Source organism: Crinia signifera, chromosome 3, assembly GCF_055691185.1.
Source record: "Crinia signifera chromosome 3, ASM5569118v1, whole genome shotgun sequence".
NCBI lineage: Eukaryota > Metazoa > Chordata > Amphibia > Anura > Myobatrachidae > Crinia > Crinia signifera.
In genome coordinates, this window is record NC_139219.1 from 150,506,140 (window position 1) to 150,525,935 (window position 19,796).

Here is a 19,796-nt window from a genome sequence, read left to right on the forward strand (position 1 = left end):
TCCTCATAGACTTTTGATTTTCAGACTTGGTGGTGCCCCCCAGATCCCGGCGCCCTAGGCAGATGCCTAAAGCTGCCTAGTGGTAGATCCTGATTGGATCCAGATACCGGGGTCGACAACGCAGACCCAAGACATAGGAAGTCTTCAAAACAGAGACAACATGCCCCATTTTGAAACATGCTGCAGCTTGTTAATCATCGCAAGACTCATTCTGTACATGTGTAGGACAGATCTTGTTCCTTGGCGGACCCATAGACATAACATTTCTATTGTTTGCATACAAATATGAAGCAGGCCCCTTACCTTTATAAAAGACAGAAGTTTATAAAAGAAAGTAGTTAAAATGTATTTCGTTATCTTGACAAGTTAATAATTAGAAAAAAAATAGGTAAAAAAATAGGTAACTTACCCTGCAACATGTTAATATCTGCTGGATTGATTGGAGCAGCCAGCATCCTGATGTGAATATCATGATCTAAAACATGAGGCAGAGGGACTTTCTCCAACCTGTAACAAGACTTTGATCAAATATCGATGTTGTCACACTTTAATATTATGCCACTCTGAAGCTGTGCTTTCAGTATTACAGATTCTAATACCTCATACACCAAAAATATTGGTGGAGACGGGGACCCATCGGCATCGGCAAGTGCATGCACACTTGCCGATGGTGGGTTAGAGGGGACCAATACCTCAGGGGATCTCAGCATGCATGCTCAACAGCTACAAGAAACAGTAATGAATCTATTTGCAATCCCCCTGCAGTTTGATTAACAGAACGAAAAACCCGCAGGCATGCCCAGGCATCTGTGATGTCGGTTTCATCCTGTCTCTGTTTCAGACACAGGGTTCCCAATGGAAAGGAAGGTTGTAAATTATTTGGGGATACCACCCAACATAACTAATTACAAGAGGAACAGCATACTGTCTATATGGACTTTCCATAGTTTAGAGCAGATAAGGGAAAGGGGGACATGATAGAAACCAGCAGTGTAGCTAGGTGCCATGGTGCCGGGAGCAAGGGCATGTTTCGCGTGGCCTGCACCCTCCCTGAAATGAACTGGGAGTTAGGATTGTATATTTCAATGCAATCCTGGGCGGTAACATTCCACCCAGATTGCATAGTATATACAATCCTTAATAAATGGGACCCTTAATATAAATGCACTTATTTATTATATTAATAATTAATATTATTATCTTCAACACCCTCTCCCTACCCAATTTGTAGCAGGCTTCCCACACCCACTTTTCCATTAAATATATTTGATTCATTTAGAGACCCCCCACCAATCCCCCACCCCCCATCACTGATTATTGTTATTTATTAAATGTACAATGCTTGAACTGTGAAATGCACCTTGACAGCCCCAGGCAGGCAGGCAGGCAGCCAGCAGCACAGCACTGTAGTGTATAGCAGCTAGGTGACATGTAACTCCTCTTTCTCCTCAGCATCCTCCAACTACTGTTTGTGACACAGCCATCCCAGCACGTTATACGCTTGGGACCAAGGCCATCTTAACAGCATCACGGGCCCCTGGGGAAAGCAGTGCAGTACAGAAGAACTACACTGAAGCTTTAAATGGATCAGGATGCCAACACCATATCTGACGGGTTAGGGTCAAGCCAGAGAAGGGGAGTTAGGTTTGGTTATGCTGTAGGGTGGGGGGTTAGGTTTAGGGGTAGGTTAGGGTCAAGCTTTGGGGGGGGGGGGTTAGGCTGCTGCTAGGGAGGGGTAGGGGAGGATACATATAGAGCCCCTGTCAAGATGTGTGTGTGTATATATATATATATATATATATATATATATATATATATATATAAAAGTATATTTTCAGTTACCTTCAGGCATCAGTCCTGGGAAGGGGTCCCGGACGTCCACAGATAGGGAGCCTCAGGAGGCTGGCCCAATAATTCCACAGCTGATTATATATATATATATATATATATATATATATATATATATATATAAAATATAGTGGCCCTAATAATGCGCTTAAGAAAGCAGAACCCCTATAGTACCTTGCAAAGAAGAATGTCACATCCAGCATGGTCATTTACCCGTTATTGAATATACCTGCTGAAGATTTGTTTAGATCATTTGCCTAATAGGTGGTCTTAACAATGATCTATAGTTATTGCTGTTGGCCACTGCATTATTGCATTAAGCTAGAGGATATACCTCCATGTATGCATTGTGTAGAAGACACATTTCCATTGGATTGATTCAATTCAAGTCCTTAGGGACGAAACGCGTCTGGCCGCGGATTTATACCATATGTGGCAGTTATAAGAACATGGAAGTGTGGATGAATTCCTACATGCTGGAAAACTCTCAATAAATGCTTATTTGTTTGTAACAATTATTACTGATTTACTGTATGTACATAGCCACTAAGTGGTGTTTTAATACAGTGCACCTCTATTTTTTTCATATATATATATATATATATATATATATATATATATATATATATATATATATATATATATATATATATACACAATTTGAAATCAGGGCACTCACCAAGCAGAGTTTTATTACAGTATGCATATAGGGGATGATTCACCAAGCAGCAATATTTCAAGTGCTTTTTATTCCATCATATTCAAGTTGTAGTAAGCCGACGTTTCGGACCTGTTACAGGCCCTTAATCATGGCGTCCTGTGTCTCACATAGAATATGTATATGTATAGCTATATATATATATATATATATATAGCTCATGAAAGACAGCACTCGATTTCCAGTTACTAGATTAATATTTGGCATTCAATTGCGGTGCACAGTCCTGTATTTAGTAAAATATTCACACTCACCCTCTATGCAGAAAGCTGGAAGAACTGGCACTCACTAGATAAGTCCAAAATAATTTTATGCAAGACATGGAAAAGTATACAAGCAAGGCCCAACAGCTGTTTCAACTGTACTACACAGTTTTCCTCAGGGGCTAAGACTGACAAGCAGTTCCAGAAATAGAAACCAGAAATTGCACCAAATTGTTTCAAACCAAACAGGAAACCACTGATTGGTTAATGCCAATCATTGTCAGAACACAGGTGTACACCCCTTATAAGGGAAATAATTTATGTGCTTTTAAAGCTTCTGATAGGCCACAGGAAATGCTCAATCAGTGTGTCTGTATACAAGAATATCCAGGAATACAGGAATGTGACATTACACAATAACATATTAATCAGGGAATTCCCAAAGTGCAACAGAAGTAACATAAAAGAGAAACAAGTCAAAACATCCAGAAGGCTCAAAGAGCGAATTGGGCAGCATTGCTCATCAATCAAAAATGCTTAACATCCACGGATCCTACATTGGACCTTAAAAACCTTCAACTGGTAAGACAGTACAAGGACTTTCATCACCATGTTGGACAGCTCAAATGCTTCATCATGGATCACATTGCCCCTTTGCGTAGGGGTGGAGACAGAGATAAATTGCTTCTTCAGAGGGAACTATCCTGGATACACCGACTGGGAACACTGACTCCAATGGGCCTTAGGGGGTTATTTTGGTTCACTCTTTCTGACAAAATCCTTCTTAGATGGACAAAACCATGTGCACTGCAAGTGGGGCAGATGTTACTTGTGCAGAGAGAATTAGATTTGGGTGGGGTTTTACTTCAAAGTGAGATCTATATTGCAGTGTAAAAATAAAGCAGCCAGTATTTACCCTGCACAGAAACAAAATACATCTGCCCCCCTGCGGTGCACATGGTTTTGTCCATCTAAGAAGAATTAAGTGCACTAGAATAAGGCTGTATGTGACAGCATAAAATCCAAAAGAAAAAAAGAAAAATAATGCATTCCTTTAAAATTCGAAATAACACATCATGCTGAGGCTATTAACATTTTCTACATTATTATGTTTATTGAGCCTATTCATCATCACTATATGATACAAATGTGAAAACACCAGTTTCCAAATATTTCAGGTAATATGCCAGTCAACATTAGGGGCCAGATGCCCTAAGCTTTAAAAGTGATAAAATGGAGAGTGATCAACAGCCAGCCAATCAGCTCCTACCTGCCATGTCAAAGACTGTGTTTGATAAATGTCAGGCAGGAGCTGATTGGTTTGTTGTTTATCACTCTTCATTATATCACTTTTGAAGCTTAGTGCAACTCGCCCTTGGTCTGCTTTTCAGGAATCTCCAAAAACGTAATGTTTTCTGAGTTTGCCTGCAAGAAAAAATGCATTTTAAGATGGAATTTGTTCTCTGAGCCCCACTCCTTCCTATGAGAAGAAATTCCAGGCATGTAAAGAAAGGGATACATCTGCCGCTTTCTAAATGCCCTGTATTTATTACAACTAACACAGAAGAGGTAACAGTTAGTGATAAATGGGGCCAAATGTAATAGGTTGTAAGAATTAAAGCCCATACACTCTGGGTGACTTTGAGCTGAAAGTCGCTGAAAACAGGAGGTTTGTGCGGCTTTCAGCTCAAAGCCGCCCAGTGTGCATGCGCCAGTGATGAGCAGTGAGTGCAGCTGCGCGCTTCCACATCATCGCCGGGAAAGCCGCTCATCTGCTGGTATCTGCGCAATGCAAAGCCATCCTCCCCCCCGTCGTCGGTGCCAGGAAGGGGGAAAGCCGCTCAGTGCATACACGATGCACTCAGTGCATACACGATGCACTCAGTGCATACAGCGATGATATCCATGCACGTTGGGCATATTCGCCCAGTGTATATGAACCTTTAGAAAGTGAGAGATTTTGGGAGATTTTTTCAATTTTTTTTTTAAATGCCAATTATTTACACTGCAAATCCAGGATGATTTGGCCATGTAATTAACTCTCCCAGAATCTCTCACTTTCTGATACTCACATCTATGACATTTGGCCCCAAATGTCATAAATATAAGGCTTGGACTTAAACATTAAACATTCCAGCAGTACAATAGGTGAAACTTAATTATATTTGATTAGGAAAAAAATCAGAATGCAATCTAACAGGTTCAATGCAGTTCTGCTACATTGCTTTATCATACAACTTAATTTTAGAGGGCCTGCTGCCAGAAAATCTACAGTATTTGATAAATAGCCAAGTCATGGGTGAAATAGGATCTTTATTGTGACTAATTTGACGGTACATTGCAACGTAATATAAAAGCAATCATCAGTTGGCTTTATTCATTGGTAATTAATGTCAACATCTGTAATCAGTGGAATTACTAAAATAATTGTATTTCTGCTAACTAAGCACTTGCATTCAGTATCATTCACTTTAATTATTTGTTTTCAAGCTTTACTGCAATAGAATCAAATACATTCTAATTACTTGGGTAATGGGGAAAAGGGCATCTGATTCCAAGTGACAGTTTTTCTGAAGGATGAATGTCTAATTACTGGTTAGGATCAACAAAACTTATCATCATTAAGCAAAGTACCAGAAATAAACAATAGTTTTCTATAAAAGTACAGAGAAGCAATTAAACTGTAGACTGGTCAGCAAAGTGTCGGGATAACCATTGTAGATGCTGGCTTTGAACATCAACAAAATGAACACTGGTGTAATCGGACTGAAAAAAAATAATGCACGTTTCCTCTTATAGACCAGTTCGTCTTCTGCTGATTCATGGTATGTAGAAATTGTGGTTTCCACATTTTAAGTATACGGTATACTAAGAAAGTGTTGTAAACTCACATTAAAGATTTTACTTGGACATCAAACTATATTAGTCAGTATTTATTAAACTAGTAACTGGTGTTTTCTGATGGACCATATAAAGTAGATGTTTTAAACTTTTTGTTTATGGCTCAAATGTATTGTACACTGTAACCTGATACATTATAAACAATTTTTGTAGTGTGCTTATAGTATCAGAAATATTTTATTTTAGCTTTATGCGGTAAACTTTCTTATTTCATGTTTTTCTCCTAAGGGTTGTGGTAATACGTTGTCATAAGGTTAATGACAGACAAGGAAAGGCCTGATTCAGCTTTGCTTTGGATCCATATACTTTCTCACATTCAGATATGGTGCCGTATGGTGGCACCAATGAAAAATGACTTGGCTAGTAAACATATTGAGTAAATTGTAATGGAATAGCCAATTAAAATAAAACTTACCAAATCTCTAACTTTCTGATGCTCTCGCCCTATTACATTTCATCCATAACATTTTTATTAGGGCACCGACCACTTTTCGCGTTTGTGTTTTTAGTTCTGATTACCTTCAGGTTTTGGGTTCTAATGGGTTTTGCCAAAACACCCCTAAACATTTGGGTTTTGGGTTCTGATTTTTTTTTTTTAAAAGCATAAAAACTGCTAAAATTGCACAATTTTTTTTTTGCTACTACGCTATTATTAACCTCAATAACATTAATTTCCACTCATTTCCAGTCTACAGTATTCTGAACACCTCACAATATTGTTTTTAGGGCAAAAGGTTGCACAAGGTAGCTGGATAACTAACACGTGGCTCATCTAGGAGTGGCACTGCAGCGGCAGAAAGGATGGCAGTTTGAAAAACTAGGCCCCAAAAAGACCCCTATCTGGCTTATTCGTGTTTACCACCAGCCGAGGAGCAGTGGGGGCGATTGGTGCAGCAATGCAATAGCTGCAAAGGAGTGGAACCTTCTGACCACAGGCGAAGCCCAGCCAAGGAGCAGAAGGGCGATTGGTGCAGCACTAAGTTGGTCTGTGAGTGTGCTGTGTATCTGTTTTTATCAGTTTAATATCCAATAAGACCACTATCTGGCTTGATCGTGTTTACCTCCAACCGACGAGTAGTGGGCGATTCGGCAGCCTTCTGCAAGCAGTGGCAAAAATTCTCCTGTCACTTAAGCCGTCTTCCGATGGTGTCTGGTTGTGTGGTGCAGGGTGAGAGCAGCAGCGGCGGACTCCCGGAATAATATAGGGAATCCTCATCTGCATTACAGTGTCTGTGACTGTGACACAATCATGTACGTGTTATCTGTGCTTAAGGTACAGTGCCTACATTAACAATACTCAGGGCCGGCGCCACCACTAGGCAGCTCTAGGCATTTGCCTAGGGCACCGGCACCTGGAGGGCGGCAGTTCGCCCCTCACCCCCAGCGGACTGTGTAAAAAAATGTCTGCCCCGGCGTCCCTGCAGTGCTGGGGCGGTCAGGGGTGTCCGTGCCGTAGGGGTACCTGCGGCGCCGTCATGTGTATAAAGCTGGCTGCGGCCGGCGGGTTCCCTGTAGTGAATAGCAAATAACTAGCGCTATGCGCGCGGCGGCGCGGGAAGCGCTAGTTATTTGCTATTCACTACAGGGACCCCGCCGGCCGCAGCCAGCTTTATACACATGACAGCGCCGCAGACACCCCTATGGCACGAACACCCCTGACCGCCCCACCACTGCAGGGACGCCGGGGCAGCAATTTTTTTACGCAGGTATCACCCCCCCCCCTCCCTCCCCCTGGCACCGGGGCGCCCCCACCCCGACTCGCCTGGGGCGCTCCGGTGCCTTGCACCAGCCCTGACAATACTGCAGAATGGCTTCCCGAAGACACCTGTAACACCCTATCTAAGGCAGTAGATGCACCACCAGAGAGGTATTATATGTATGGCAGTAGAATGAAATGGAACCAACTGACCAGACATAACCAGGCGACGACCAGCCAAGGAGCAGTGGGCGATTTGTGCAGCAATCAATGACTCTCAGCAGTGGGATTTGTCAGCTCTGTGATTATTACCACTTGAGCGCAAACAGTTGTATGTGATTAAAGACGAGTCCACTTATCTCACATATCAATGAATCTCAGCAGTGGGATTAATGAATGGTGATGCAAGATGGAATTGTCCTTGGGCCGTCCCACCCAACCTTATGTTGTGGAAATAGGACATGCACACTTTAACAAACCAAACATTTCAGCTACAGGGCCTACAAAACTGGCTGAAATGATTGATATGTTTGGGCCCCCACACAAAAAACCAATTCATATCTCCCTGTATAAACTGGCTCTGCAGAGACAAGATGTCATCGTCACTCATTATCCTCTTCCTTTGATTCACCATATTCAGTACCATATTTTTATTCCATCCAAGCGACTAGTTGGATGGTTGAAGGAAAGTTGGTCTGATGTGTGACCAGCATAATGCCCTTTTGCAGTGCTGGGTTTTAAATCCCCCTCCCTTGCAGCACCTCAGGGGCATTACTATTCTGATTGAGCAGCTTTCACATTGTTTACATATTCAGTGTCATAAGTATCTTCTTTATATTAATCTTATCATTTTTTATGTTTTTTTTTTTATTCAATGTGTAAGGTGCATTACAATTAAAAGGACAAATGCCAACTAATGTACGGGGTATGAATCAGGAACAAAATCTACACTAGTGCTATGAATTGTTTGAAGTAGAGTAGGTATTTTGCCTAGGTACCCATGATGTCTAAATCCAGCTCCAAGTAGTAGATACATGTAGCCAGTGCCAGATTAAGCCTTCGGGGGGCCCGGGGCACTTTAGACAGACTTGCACTTGTCATTACTGGCCGCAAACTGCATGGGAGAATATTACACTGTCAAGACACAGAGTAAAGGCAGTATAAACTTGGTCAATGGGTAACTGCAGGGGATAAATAGGGGGATATATAGATGTAGATATTATATATAGACACACACACACACACATACACATACTGTACACATAAATACATACCACATGAAAAGCCTGTGTTTGTCCTTCTGCACCTTTCTCTGTAGGAGACTTCACAGTCCCAGTGCTGCCTCTGATTAAAAACCGTCCCATGACTAGGCTGCTGCTGCTCTCCTCCATGGGCCTGAGAAGCATGTAATGAGCTCAGCCAATCAGAGCTCAGCACAAACCTCTCAGCCTCTGCCCTCTTGTGCAAAGTGTCAACTCCCAGTAATGCACTGCACACTTGTGCAGTCAGTGTGCCTTGGCTCCCGATGCTCAGCACCATTAATCATTGTCACATTGGCAGATAGGTGAAGCTGCAGCACTACCCCACTTCCATGCACAAAACCATTGGCTAGTTGACCATTGACAAATTGACCATTGACAAATACATGCCAACCACAGGGGGCCCCTAGATAGAGGGGGGCCCAGGGGTACTGACCCCTTGTGCCTCCATTATAATCTGGCCCTGCATGTAGCTCAATATACTGTTGCAAGTATCTTAAATCACATACAGAATGACAATGCGCATGTAATTCACTTACTTCAATACTTCAGTACAAGGTCCGTGTTTGTGGTAGACAAGAGCTTCACAAGATGTCTGGTAGGATCGCCATACAAATGCTTTCCTGGATATACAACAACCTTTACAGGTGCTTACATATAGCGGAGTCTTACGAACAAGCAGTCCTAATGTCCTGAGTAAGCCTGATGCTCCCATTTGTCTAAGGTAGTGAAAACAAGCATCAGTGCTCCAAGGCTTCTGTGTCAGTGTGAGGATAAACCGTGGTTACAATTACACTTTGTGCTTTTCTTACAGCACATTATTGCTCAAGAATGGGTTGCTGCTTCCTAGAAACTTTTGCAATCATCATACTGTGAAGGTTAGTGTTTTGTCCTCCTGAAAATCCAAAAACTGCAATACTGAAAGAGGCAGATTAATTTGCATTCTAGAAGGTTTTAATAAGCTATCAGTGAATACAATAATTTTATTTAATTTCTGTGTTCTGGGCTTTATATACATAAGTGAATTATTTCAATTTTATTGGATGTTTTAATCAAAAATAGTAATATTTGGTACTCTCTACCTAGAACGGCGCCCACGATTTTGATCTTAGGTATCGCAAGGTAAAAAATCGCGTCGGTCGCATCGCATGCGGCCAAAAAATCGAATGCGATGCGACCGACGCTATTACCGAGATTTTACATAGGGAACAATGTTAAATGGCCCACAGACCCCAAATAGCCACCCTGAAGTGTGAAATGCCCCCCCCAATAGTTAACGCCACCCCACGATCAACGTCAACCCGAAGAGTGGCAAGCGCAGCGAGCCCCGCGAGGGGACGCGGATACCTTCACAGGTATCCGCGTCCCCTCGCGGGCTTCACAGGTATCCGCGTCCCCTCGCCACGCTTCGGGCTCGATGGCTCGCTGCGCTTGCCACACTTTCTATTCTCAACTCCACGCCGACGTGGATAGTGGGGGTATGAAAAGGTCACGTATGTAAAATCGCTGTAATCGCGTCGGTCGCATCGCATGCGTTTTTTGGCCGCATGCGATGTGACCGATGCGATTTACATTTTAACATGCATTTCTATGTAAAATCGCAGGAATCGCATCGGTCGCATTGCATGCCATTATAATGGCATGCGATGTACATGCGATGCCCGCGATGGGCACCGTTCTAGGTAAAGAGTACCTAATATTTTTGCAGATATAATTATAAACTAAATAGTATGTATTCTCTATAATATTTTGCGTTTTTATTTTATGATTCTGCTGTAAACTTGTTGAGAGGACATTGGTTTAATTTTCTAATATAGGGGGTTATTAATTTGCAGGCTTGCAAGTCCACCAAACCCCACCTTGCAAATGGTTGGCACCCGCCACCTATTCACAGTGTGTGTTCTCACGCAATGGCTGCGAATGGATGTTTTACATAAACATCCATTCGCAGCCTGCGGGGGAACACCCACATCATTTGATGGTCGCCGACCATCGAATGATGTGGAAGGCACATGCACAACTAAGGTTGCTCTGTTGCTCTCAGCTGTCTACCCCCCCCCCCCCTCACCTGTGTCATCATCCAATTAGCATGAGAATGCCAAGCGCTCTCATGGGAACACCCATGGAACGCTGGTCGATTTCATATGCTAATGGGGTGTGCTTGCCACATGCTCACAAAAATGGGCATGACATTCTGAAAGGGGGCGTGGCTTTACAGCAATACTGCAATCGTGGTCCTCTCTATTACTATCACTGTGGGAGGCATGGCCTGCACTCTGTGAGCTTCTGGTCATGCCCCCTCTCCCTCTAATAGAAGGTGTGGGCATCTTTTTTTCCTTAGCATGTACAGTGGTTTGCTGCTTGCTACTTCATTAGCCGCTATGTTGCTTAAATGACAAATTTCCCAGAATGTATTAGTACTGAAATGAGGTTGCACATTTTATTTGTTTCCATTATTTATATGGAGCACAGAGGGCCTAATTCATGGTTTCACACAATGCTGATGTTTACGCAACAGACCGATTATCAGCAGACTGCACATGCACCATGATTGCACTGCTCGTGCCCAATGTGCCTTTGTGATTGGGCTCACACTGATCCCTTTAATAAAGATTGATTAACAGTAAGGGACCATACAGGGGAGTTAACCCCTTTGCTGGCACTCCCGAGGATTTTCCAGGCTATGCACCAGTGTCCAGACAGGCAAACCCAGAAAATCCTTGGGAGTGCCACTGTCTGCGCTCCATTCGTCTGGGCAGCGCCGCTGAGCTGAGCACTGAGATCAGCGCTGCACTTAGCTTCAGCTGCTGCCTGGCTCCTGCTTCTTGGCCCTGCCTCCCCCCCTTCCCCACTGTGTGCGGCATCACCTTGCTTACATCACTCCACACACAGCTGGGGGCAGGGCAGTGGCTGATCTAGTGCGTGGCACTGCCCGTCCTGTGGAAAAACAGTGGGGTTTTTTTTTTTGGGGGGGGGGAGATTCCCCCTCCCCCCCCAAAGAAAAACTTGCCCATGGGGGAGCACTCCCTGAAAAGGAAATGCCACTGAGGGGGTTAATGTGGAGTGGTGTGTATCAGTCAGTCATTCACTGAGCTGCAGGCTGCAACTCCACATGCCATTGGACAGCTGAACTCCTCAGCAGCCGAGCACTGCTGTGTGGCTGTCACTAACCAAATGTTACAGCATGGAGGCGGGGGGAGGAGGGAGCAGAGCCATGCTTATAGCTGTCAGCACCACTACTATGCCTGTCCGGATCAGTTTCACAGACAGGAGGAGCCGGCCAGCTGACAATAGCAGTGTTGTAGCGGGGATAGCGCTGGCTCAACCCCCCCTACCCAGCGCCCAGGGCGTGTGACCCCATAGGCTCCCCCATAATTACAGCCCTGGGTTTGTTTGCTCTTGGATTAGTTGTTACCGAATCCAATTTAGAACTGTGTTTCAGTTAGTAAGTAAATACATGAGATAGTTCAAACGTAGCAGTAGTTAGCTCTCTCACAGATGTTAAGGGTTAGTTCATTGCAATATTTCAAGCAGCAGAAATGGAGACGGTACTTGTTTCCTAGCACGGCCGCAATCGCGGCCATCGGGTGTAATTTTTAGTGGCCTGCGACGCGACCGACGCAATGCCCCCGATTTTGCCATTGAAATGCATTGAAAACAGTGAAAATCGCGTCGGTCGCGTCGTGTGCGGCTAAAAATGCTTTAATGGTCCACACGCGATGGCCGCGATTTCCCCATTGGGAACAATGTTAAATGGGTAACTTTTCCCGCGATGACCGCGATTTCCCATAGGAAACAATGTTAAATGGGTCAATTTACCCAAATCATCATAGGGAACAATGGTAAATGGGCCAGAAACCCCAAAAAACCCCCCTGACCAGTGAAATGTCCCCCCAAAAGTAGTTTACGCCACCCCACGATCAACGTGAACCCGAAGCGTGGTGAGCGCAGCGAGCCCGCGAGGGGCGGCGGTACGCGTCCTCCGACCTTTTCATACCCCCACTATCCACGTCGGCGCGGAGTTGAGAATAGAATAGTGTGGCGAGCGCAGCGAGCCACCGAGCCCGAAGCGTGGCGAGCGCACGCGGATACCTTCACAGGTAAACGAGTCCCTTCGCGGGCTTCACAGGTATCTGTGTCCCCTCGCGGGGCTCGCTGCGCTCGCCACGCTTCGGGCTCAGTGGCTCGCTGCGCTCGCCACACTATTCTATTCTCAACTCCACGCCGACGTGGATAGTGGGGGTATGAAAAGGTCGGAGGACGCGTACCGCTGCCCCTCGCGGGCTCGCTGCGCTCGCCACGCTTCGGGTTCACGTTGATCGCGGGGTGGCGTAAACTACTTTTGGGGCGACATTTCAATGTTCAGGGGTGTTTTTGGCCCATTTACCATTGTTCCCTATGATAATTTGGGTAAATTGAGCCATTTCACATTGTTTCCTATGGGAAATCGGGGTCATCGCGGGTAAATTGAGGCATTTAACATTGTTCTCTATGGGGAAATCGCGGGCATCGCGTCTGGCCCATAGCGATGCCCCCGATTTTACACCCGATGACCGCGATCATGATCATTGTGGCCGTGCTAGGAAACAAGTACCGTACTTACTTACAGGACGGTGAGCAGGGGGTGATTCAACTGGCAGGCAATAAAGATCACAAGTCCTTCTACACGTTTCCCCGCCTTTAAAAACAGCAGCTTTCTCAAGGTGTGTGGATGAAGCTGTAATTTCCAAGTTTGAATAGCAATCCGTTGTTTGTGGGTGTGTGTGCTGTGTGATACAACCAGGCCTCATTTTCATCTGGAACGCACGTGCATGCCTGTTGGTTAGTATTGCAGGTCTCGGTTTTCTTCTGGAATGCACACGCATGCGTGTTGGTTATTATTCCATGCCTCTGTATCAGTATGCAAATATGGCTTACTTGACTTGTATTTCAAACCTCTTTTACATATAATATAGCTACAGTATATAAATCAACTGCATCAGAACCGACATGCAGGGAGTGGCTACTGCCACTTCTGCAATGATGCCAAATACTATCATGTCCAATAGTTTATTTTAAACCACTGCAGTAATTTGTGCTAGTTCTGAATTTAAATCATACATGACAAAAAAATGTTGGTGGCCATCTACTGTAGGTTAAAATAATATATATATATATATATATATATATATATATATATATATATATACATCCAAACCAAAAGTGTTATATAGCGCCCTGTGTATTGGTCAGGATAATTCCTGTCTTTCCTTTACAATATAAAATGGACCATAAACAATTTCAAAGTAGAAAACATTTATTTAAAACATTTAAAACAGAAACCTCATAATATCTTATGAATGGTTCTTCTAATACAGGTGTATTCTTGGTTTATGGATCACAAAAGTAGTCAATGGTTACCCAACGCGTTTCGTCTCTTTATGAGACTTCATCAGGGGTGTAAATAGTATTGTAGTGAATCTACAAAGAGTGGTACATAATTTTAAAATTTTAAAATAGCATAACATAGCTTAACATAACATAGGAAAGACACGTATAAGAATATACAATTGTACATAATATTTGGAATCAAATTTGGAGGAAAAAGAAGGAGGAGAACAGAGGAAGATAAGTGATGTAAATAATTTCGACACAGATATATTTTAACAGACCATAATTTGTCATATCGTGGAGGAATAAGTGTAGAACGAGAAAAACTCTGCACCCAAAGTTGATATTAGGTGTGAAAGGGCACCACTCTTAGGCAGATAATTAAATGGAATGTGATGGTACTGTACCTTTTTAAATTCTCTAATCGACAGTCTAGTACGATTGTAGTGGTAGTTTGTCCAGTTAGATATTCAAAATGTATACTGGAAGTGGATATAGACACAAATGTAAATCCTAGGTTTTACCTATGGTCCCCAATTAATTAATAAATAATGTTTGTTTAGGGTACTATACCTTATTATGTCTTTTAGTATCGATAACTTTGTTGATTAGTAGTGTATGTTCAAGCTGTTTGGCTGGAATGATTAAGACATATTTATATATATATGTATCAATAATCTTATTGAATTTGATTAAGTAATAGGGTGGTAATTAAATAATTATATAATTACCTACGGTAGAATTGGACCCGAATATCTTTAGTGTGAGAAATGATATTTGAGAAACAAACGGTGTCCGATAAGGGATTTGTAGAACTTCTATTAGAATCTTCGGATATTAAGATACCTGATAATGTGTCAAAAATGAGAGTATATTTTTATAATTGATTTGAAATGACTCCCATAATGTAGCTGGTAAGTGAATGGGGTAAGGTTGTACATACCGTTAATAGAGATTGAAGTGTGGTCCCATTAAAATATAATCAGGGGTGAACTGTGAGAAATTCAATAATCCTAATTAGTGTGATAATTATATTTGTGGTCTATATTAACAAGTGATCAATGATATATCTATCATACCTCAAGTTCTAATATGCGATCTCCTTGATGTATATTCGATGATCTTAAGTATGTTCTAAAAATCTTAGGGCGATGGGCGGTGCCCAATTTAAAATTTGTGAATCTTCTATTGGAATGGTTAGGGTAATTATATACCTAATAATATAACATAGAGATAACGATGTTAATTGATTTTTAATTTTTAATGATTCCCATAATAAGACTGGTCGGTGGATTAAATATAATTATACATACCATATAGTGAGATAATTCACTCTAAAAGAGTGGTAGGTTTTTTAGTAGTATTGAAGTGCGGTCCCCTTAAAATATAAACAGGGAAAATCTGTGAAATATTAAATAATTCCTAATTAGTATAATAACAATGGTGGTAATTAAGTGTTCTTAGTGATCTATAATCATCTATCATACCTCCAATATCCAAATTGCAGTCTCCTTGAAGAACGCAGGAGTATGAATGTGGTCTATAATAAAAGAAAAATGACCTACCCAATACAAATAAATTATATTAATTAAGTGTTTCCTTATAAGTGTTAAATTAAACCAAAGTGAGTGATAATATATTACCTTTCTGGCTCCTGGAGGTGTGTGCTCTCCTGTGTCCAAACACCAAGTGAACTACCATCTGCCCTAGCAAGGGTATATACAGGGAGTGACTGGTGACATCACTTCCTGTAGAATAATTGTGGTTTTTAATTTTTAAATAATTATAAATAAATGGGATAATGTTAATTTTAGTCATATGTGTGATTAAAGGATCAACTGCTGTTCATTCATTTTTTAAACCTGATTTTTTTAAAAGTTATTTAGAAAAATTAAATTAATTAATCTTTAGATAATAATAATTCTTAGAGGGTTCCAATTACTTAAGTGCTTTAAGGCTTTTTGTCCCAATAACGGGGTTAGGTACCTAATAATGTTCCTTAACTGTCCTAATAGTATGGCTTGCGTTCCATCTGTCCGATGGTGGAACGCACAGCCATTACTAGGGACTTTAATGCAGTGGTATCGTTACCCTGTAATCGCCTTTTCTTAAGGTCCAATATATATAGCGAGACGGGTGGTCGTTAGGCGTTCCACCTTGAGATAGGTGGAGCGCTCTATCAGTTTTGTGGATAAGGCGATAGTGTAGCATGTAGCGAATAGTCTTATGCGTTCCACCTAATAATAGGTGGAACGCACCGCCATTTTGGAGCGGAATGGCTGAAAGGAAGTTGATAGTGACGCTTCTAGTGTCGCTCTCATGGGGCGGATGCTTTTTGCGTTCCACCTTAATTATAGGTGGAGCGCACCACCATTTTATAGCGGAAGGAGAAGTTGATATTAACGTTTTTATAAAAAGGACGGATGTCTTTGTGCATTACACCTTATTATAGGTGGAGCGCACCACCATTTTATAGCGAAGATGCTGATATCAGCGCTTCTAAGGATCGTATTTATAACTACCTTTTGCGTTCCACCTTATAACGGGTGGAACGCACCGCCATTCTGATGCGGATAAGTTCATCTTTTAAGCCTAATTAGGGGGCTGAAAATTGGATTAACTAATATTTAAGTATTTCACTGTAATAAAGAGTGGTACATAAGTATAGGCTGGGTTCTCTTATTTAGATACCTAAATACGGAATATGTAATAAAAAATGGACGTTAAAAGGATCATTTCTCACACTAAAGATATTCGGGTCCAATTCTACCGTAGGTAATTATATAATTATTTAATTACCACCCTATTACTTAATCAAATTCAATAAGATTATTGATACATATATATATATAAATATGTCTTAATCATTCCAGCCAAACAGCTTGAACATACACTACTAATCAACAAAGTTATCGATACTAAAAGACATAATAAGGTATAGTACCCTAAACAAACATTATTTATTAATTAATTGGGGAACATAGGTAAAACCTAGGATTTACATTTGTGTCTATATCCACTTCCAGTATACATTTTGAATATCTAACTGGACAAACTACCACTACAATCGTACTAGACTGTCGATTAGAGAATTTAAAAAGGTACAGTACCATCACATTCCATTTAATTATCTGCCTAAGAGTGGTGCCCTTTCACACCTAATATCAACTTTGGGTGCAGAGTTTTTCTCGTTCTACACTTATTCCTCCACGATATGACAAATTATGGTCTGTTAAAATATATCTGTGTCGAAATTATTTACATCACTTATCTTCCTCTGTTCTCCTCCTTCTTTTTCCTCCAAATTTGATTCCAAATATTATGTACAATTGTATATTCTTATACGTGTCTTTCCTATGTTATGTTAAGCTATGTTATGCTATTTTAAAATTTTAAAATTATGTTCCACTCTTTGTAGATTCACTACAATACTATTTACACCCCTGATGAAGTCTCATAAAGAGACGAAACGCGTTGGGTAACCATTGACTACTTTTGTGATCCATAAACCAAGAATACACCTGTATTAGAAGAACCATTCATAAGATATTATGAGGTTTCTGTTTTAAATGTTTTAAATAAATGTTTTCTACTTTGAAATTGTTTATGGTCCATTTTATATTGTAAAGGAAAGACAGGAATTATCCTGACCAATACACAGGGCGCTATATAACACTTTTGGTTTGGATATTTGCTTTTTGATCTCTCTAGTAGGGGATTAAGTGTTATCAAGCGACCAATACAGCATAGCGCAAATTCTGGAGATATTGTACATTATATATATATATATATAAACAACTTCCAGTACCCGGCACTTGGCCCCTCCATGGCGTATCTTGCTCTCTTGCCCTCTACCTGGGCTATATGCCCAAGGTACACATCCAGAAAAATACAGCGGCACTCAGAGACTTTGTAAAGGTGAACAACTTTACTGGTCAACAGTTTCGGGGTTTACATCCCTTTGTTAGGACAACTTAAGTGTACATACTGTGCAGAATAAATACCCCCAACTCACTTACAATTGCACAGTATGTACACTTAAGTTGTCCTGACAAAGGGGTATAAACCCCGAAACTGTTTACCAGTAAAGTTCACGTTTGTTCACTATATATATATATATATATATACAGTCCAACTAGTGTCCGGCACTCCTCGCTTATAACAGGTAGATTGCCCGGGTGCCTTCCTCCGCTGGTTTTAAAGCCAGTGTGTATAGTATCTCCAAAATAATAGACGTCACTCCGGGGCTTCGTGCAAAAACAATTTCTTCTACTTAGTGTCTACGGTCAACGCCGTTTCGATTACCACTCGTCATCAGGACCAAACACGAAGCCCCGGAGTGACGTCTATTATTTTGGAGATACTATATATATATATATATATATATATATATATATATATATATATATATATATATATATATATATATATATATAAACAGTGTGCAAAAGGTTAATATTAATCAATGTCAATTAAGGAACTAGAAAAAAGTCCCCAAAGAGTTAATACTCAGCAATGTCTCATAAGGAACCGATCATCCCAGCAAGTGTGGTTTCCACAATAGGTAAGAAGAGAGATTTCTCCTGCAGTTCTATGTTGCACTCAGGTTTTATTAGAACTGGCTGCTCCATAATCAACCCCACAGAATGTCCTGAATCCAACAGGCAGAAAAAAATCTAAAACAAAAGAAACGGGCGCTCCATAGTGCAGTTACCAATGATTAAGGAGGGTTGGAGTCACGTACCAAAAAGGGCAGCATACAATTACTGCAGTTGTACAGCATAACAGATGGTGCCCAGCACCTTTACCAGCGTTGGACCGATTACACTCGCCTGGACTTCATAATCACAACGATACTAGGTCACACACCTACACATTTCATCACAGAGACTTCATCAGAGGGCTCTGACGAAGTCTCCGTGACTATTTATGCAAGGAGAAAAGAAGACTCTTTTTTGGGGCACTCTTATTTTTAGTTATTTTGGAGTTCTGGGATATGTTTTGGTACACACAAAAAGACAGAAAAATAGATGGAAATAGACAAATGACAGGCAGCCATCCAGACGTGCGACTGAAATTTCTCTGTTCAAGTCCCCAATACCATCTACTAATTTAAAAACTAATTAAATATACAAAATTTTTCTAAAAAGTACATTTGAATTATGTAGATTCCCCTTTGGCTGAAATTGCCTCTGAACCTCGGATCTGGGCTGAGAGAAATAAGTTATATATACACATACAGTACATTTCAGTGCTTCATATAGCATACATGATATAGGTACTATATATAAATTTCTCACAGCAGAAAGATTCAGTCAGACAGGTTTCAATTCTTTATAAATCACACTGCAGATTAGTCAGTTCTGTACTATTAATTTACAGGGTAACAAACTTTCACTTTAGCTATTAGTCAAGGCTATTCAGGATATTTTTTATATTTAACCTTATGTATCAATATTTCTTTAAACAAAGTAATTTGATTGAGAAGGTAAAAGACACTCTTCTGCTCTCCTTTTATTGTGGTTATGAGTCCATGTTATCCTAGGATAATTCAGTGTCCAGATTCAGTGTCCAAATAATCGGAATAAATATCTCATGAGCTTCAGCGATATTACAGGGCAATATCTCACCCAGATTCAGTGCCAGGGGAAAGGTTTATCACAAGACCTTGCTGTTTGAGGAGCTCTTGCGATAAACCTTCCCCTGGCACTGAATCTGGGTGAGACTTTTGCCCTGTAATATCGCTGAAGCTCATGAGATATTTATTCAGATTATTTGGACACTGAATACTTAAACGTTCA

At 41.2% G+C, this 19,796-nt stretch overlaps 1 protein-coding gene across 2 annotated transcripts in view; it reads right to left on the reverse strand.

The window, feature by feature from the left end:
- LOC146063878 (enoyl-[acyl-carrier-protein] reductase, mitochondrial-like) overlaps positions 1-9,379 on the reverse strand; it is a 90,957-nt gene extending 81,578 nt beyond the window's left edge. For both annotated transcript variants that reach the window (XM_083176750.1, XM_083176749.1), the window contains exons 1-2: positions 9,165-9,379; positions 410-507 (exon numbers count right to left, since the gene is read on the reverse strand). In XM_083176750.1, the coding sequence (XP_083032876.1) occupies positions 410-507; positions 9,165-9,340 (274 nt within the window). In that variant the 5' untranslated portion in view covers positions 9,341-9,379. The remainder of the gene's footprint in view (positions 1-409; positions 508-9,164) is intronic.
- Positions 9,380-19,796: the final 10,417 nt, after the last annotated feature.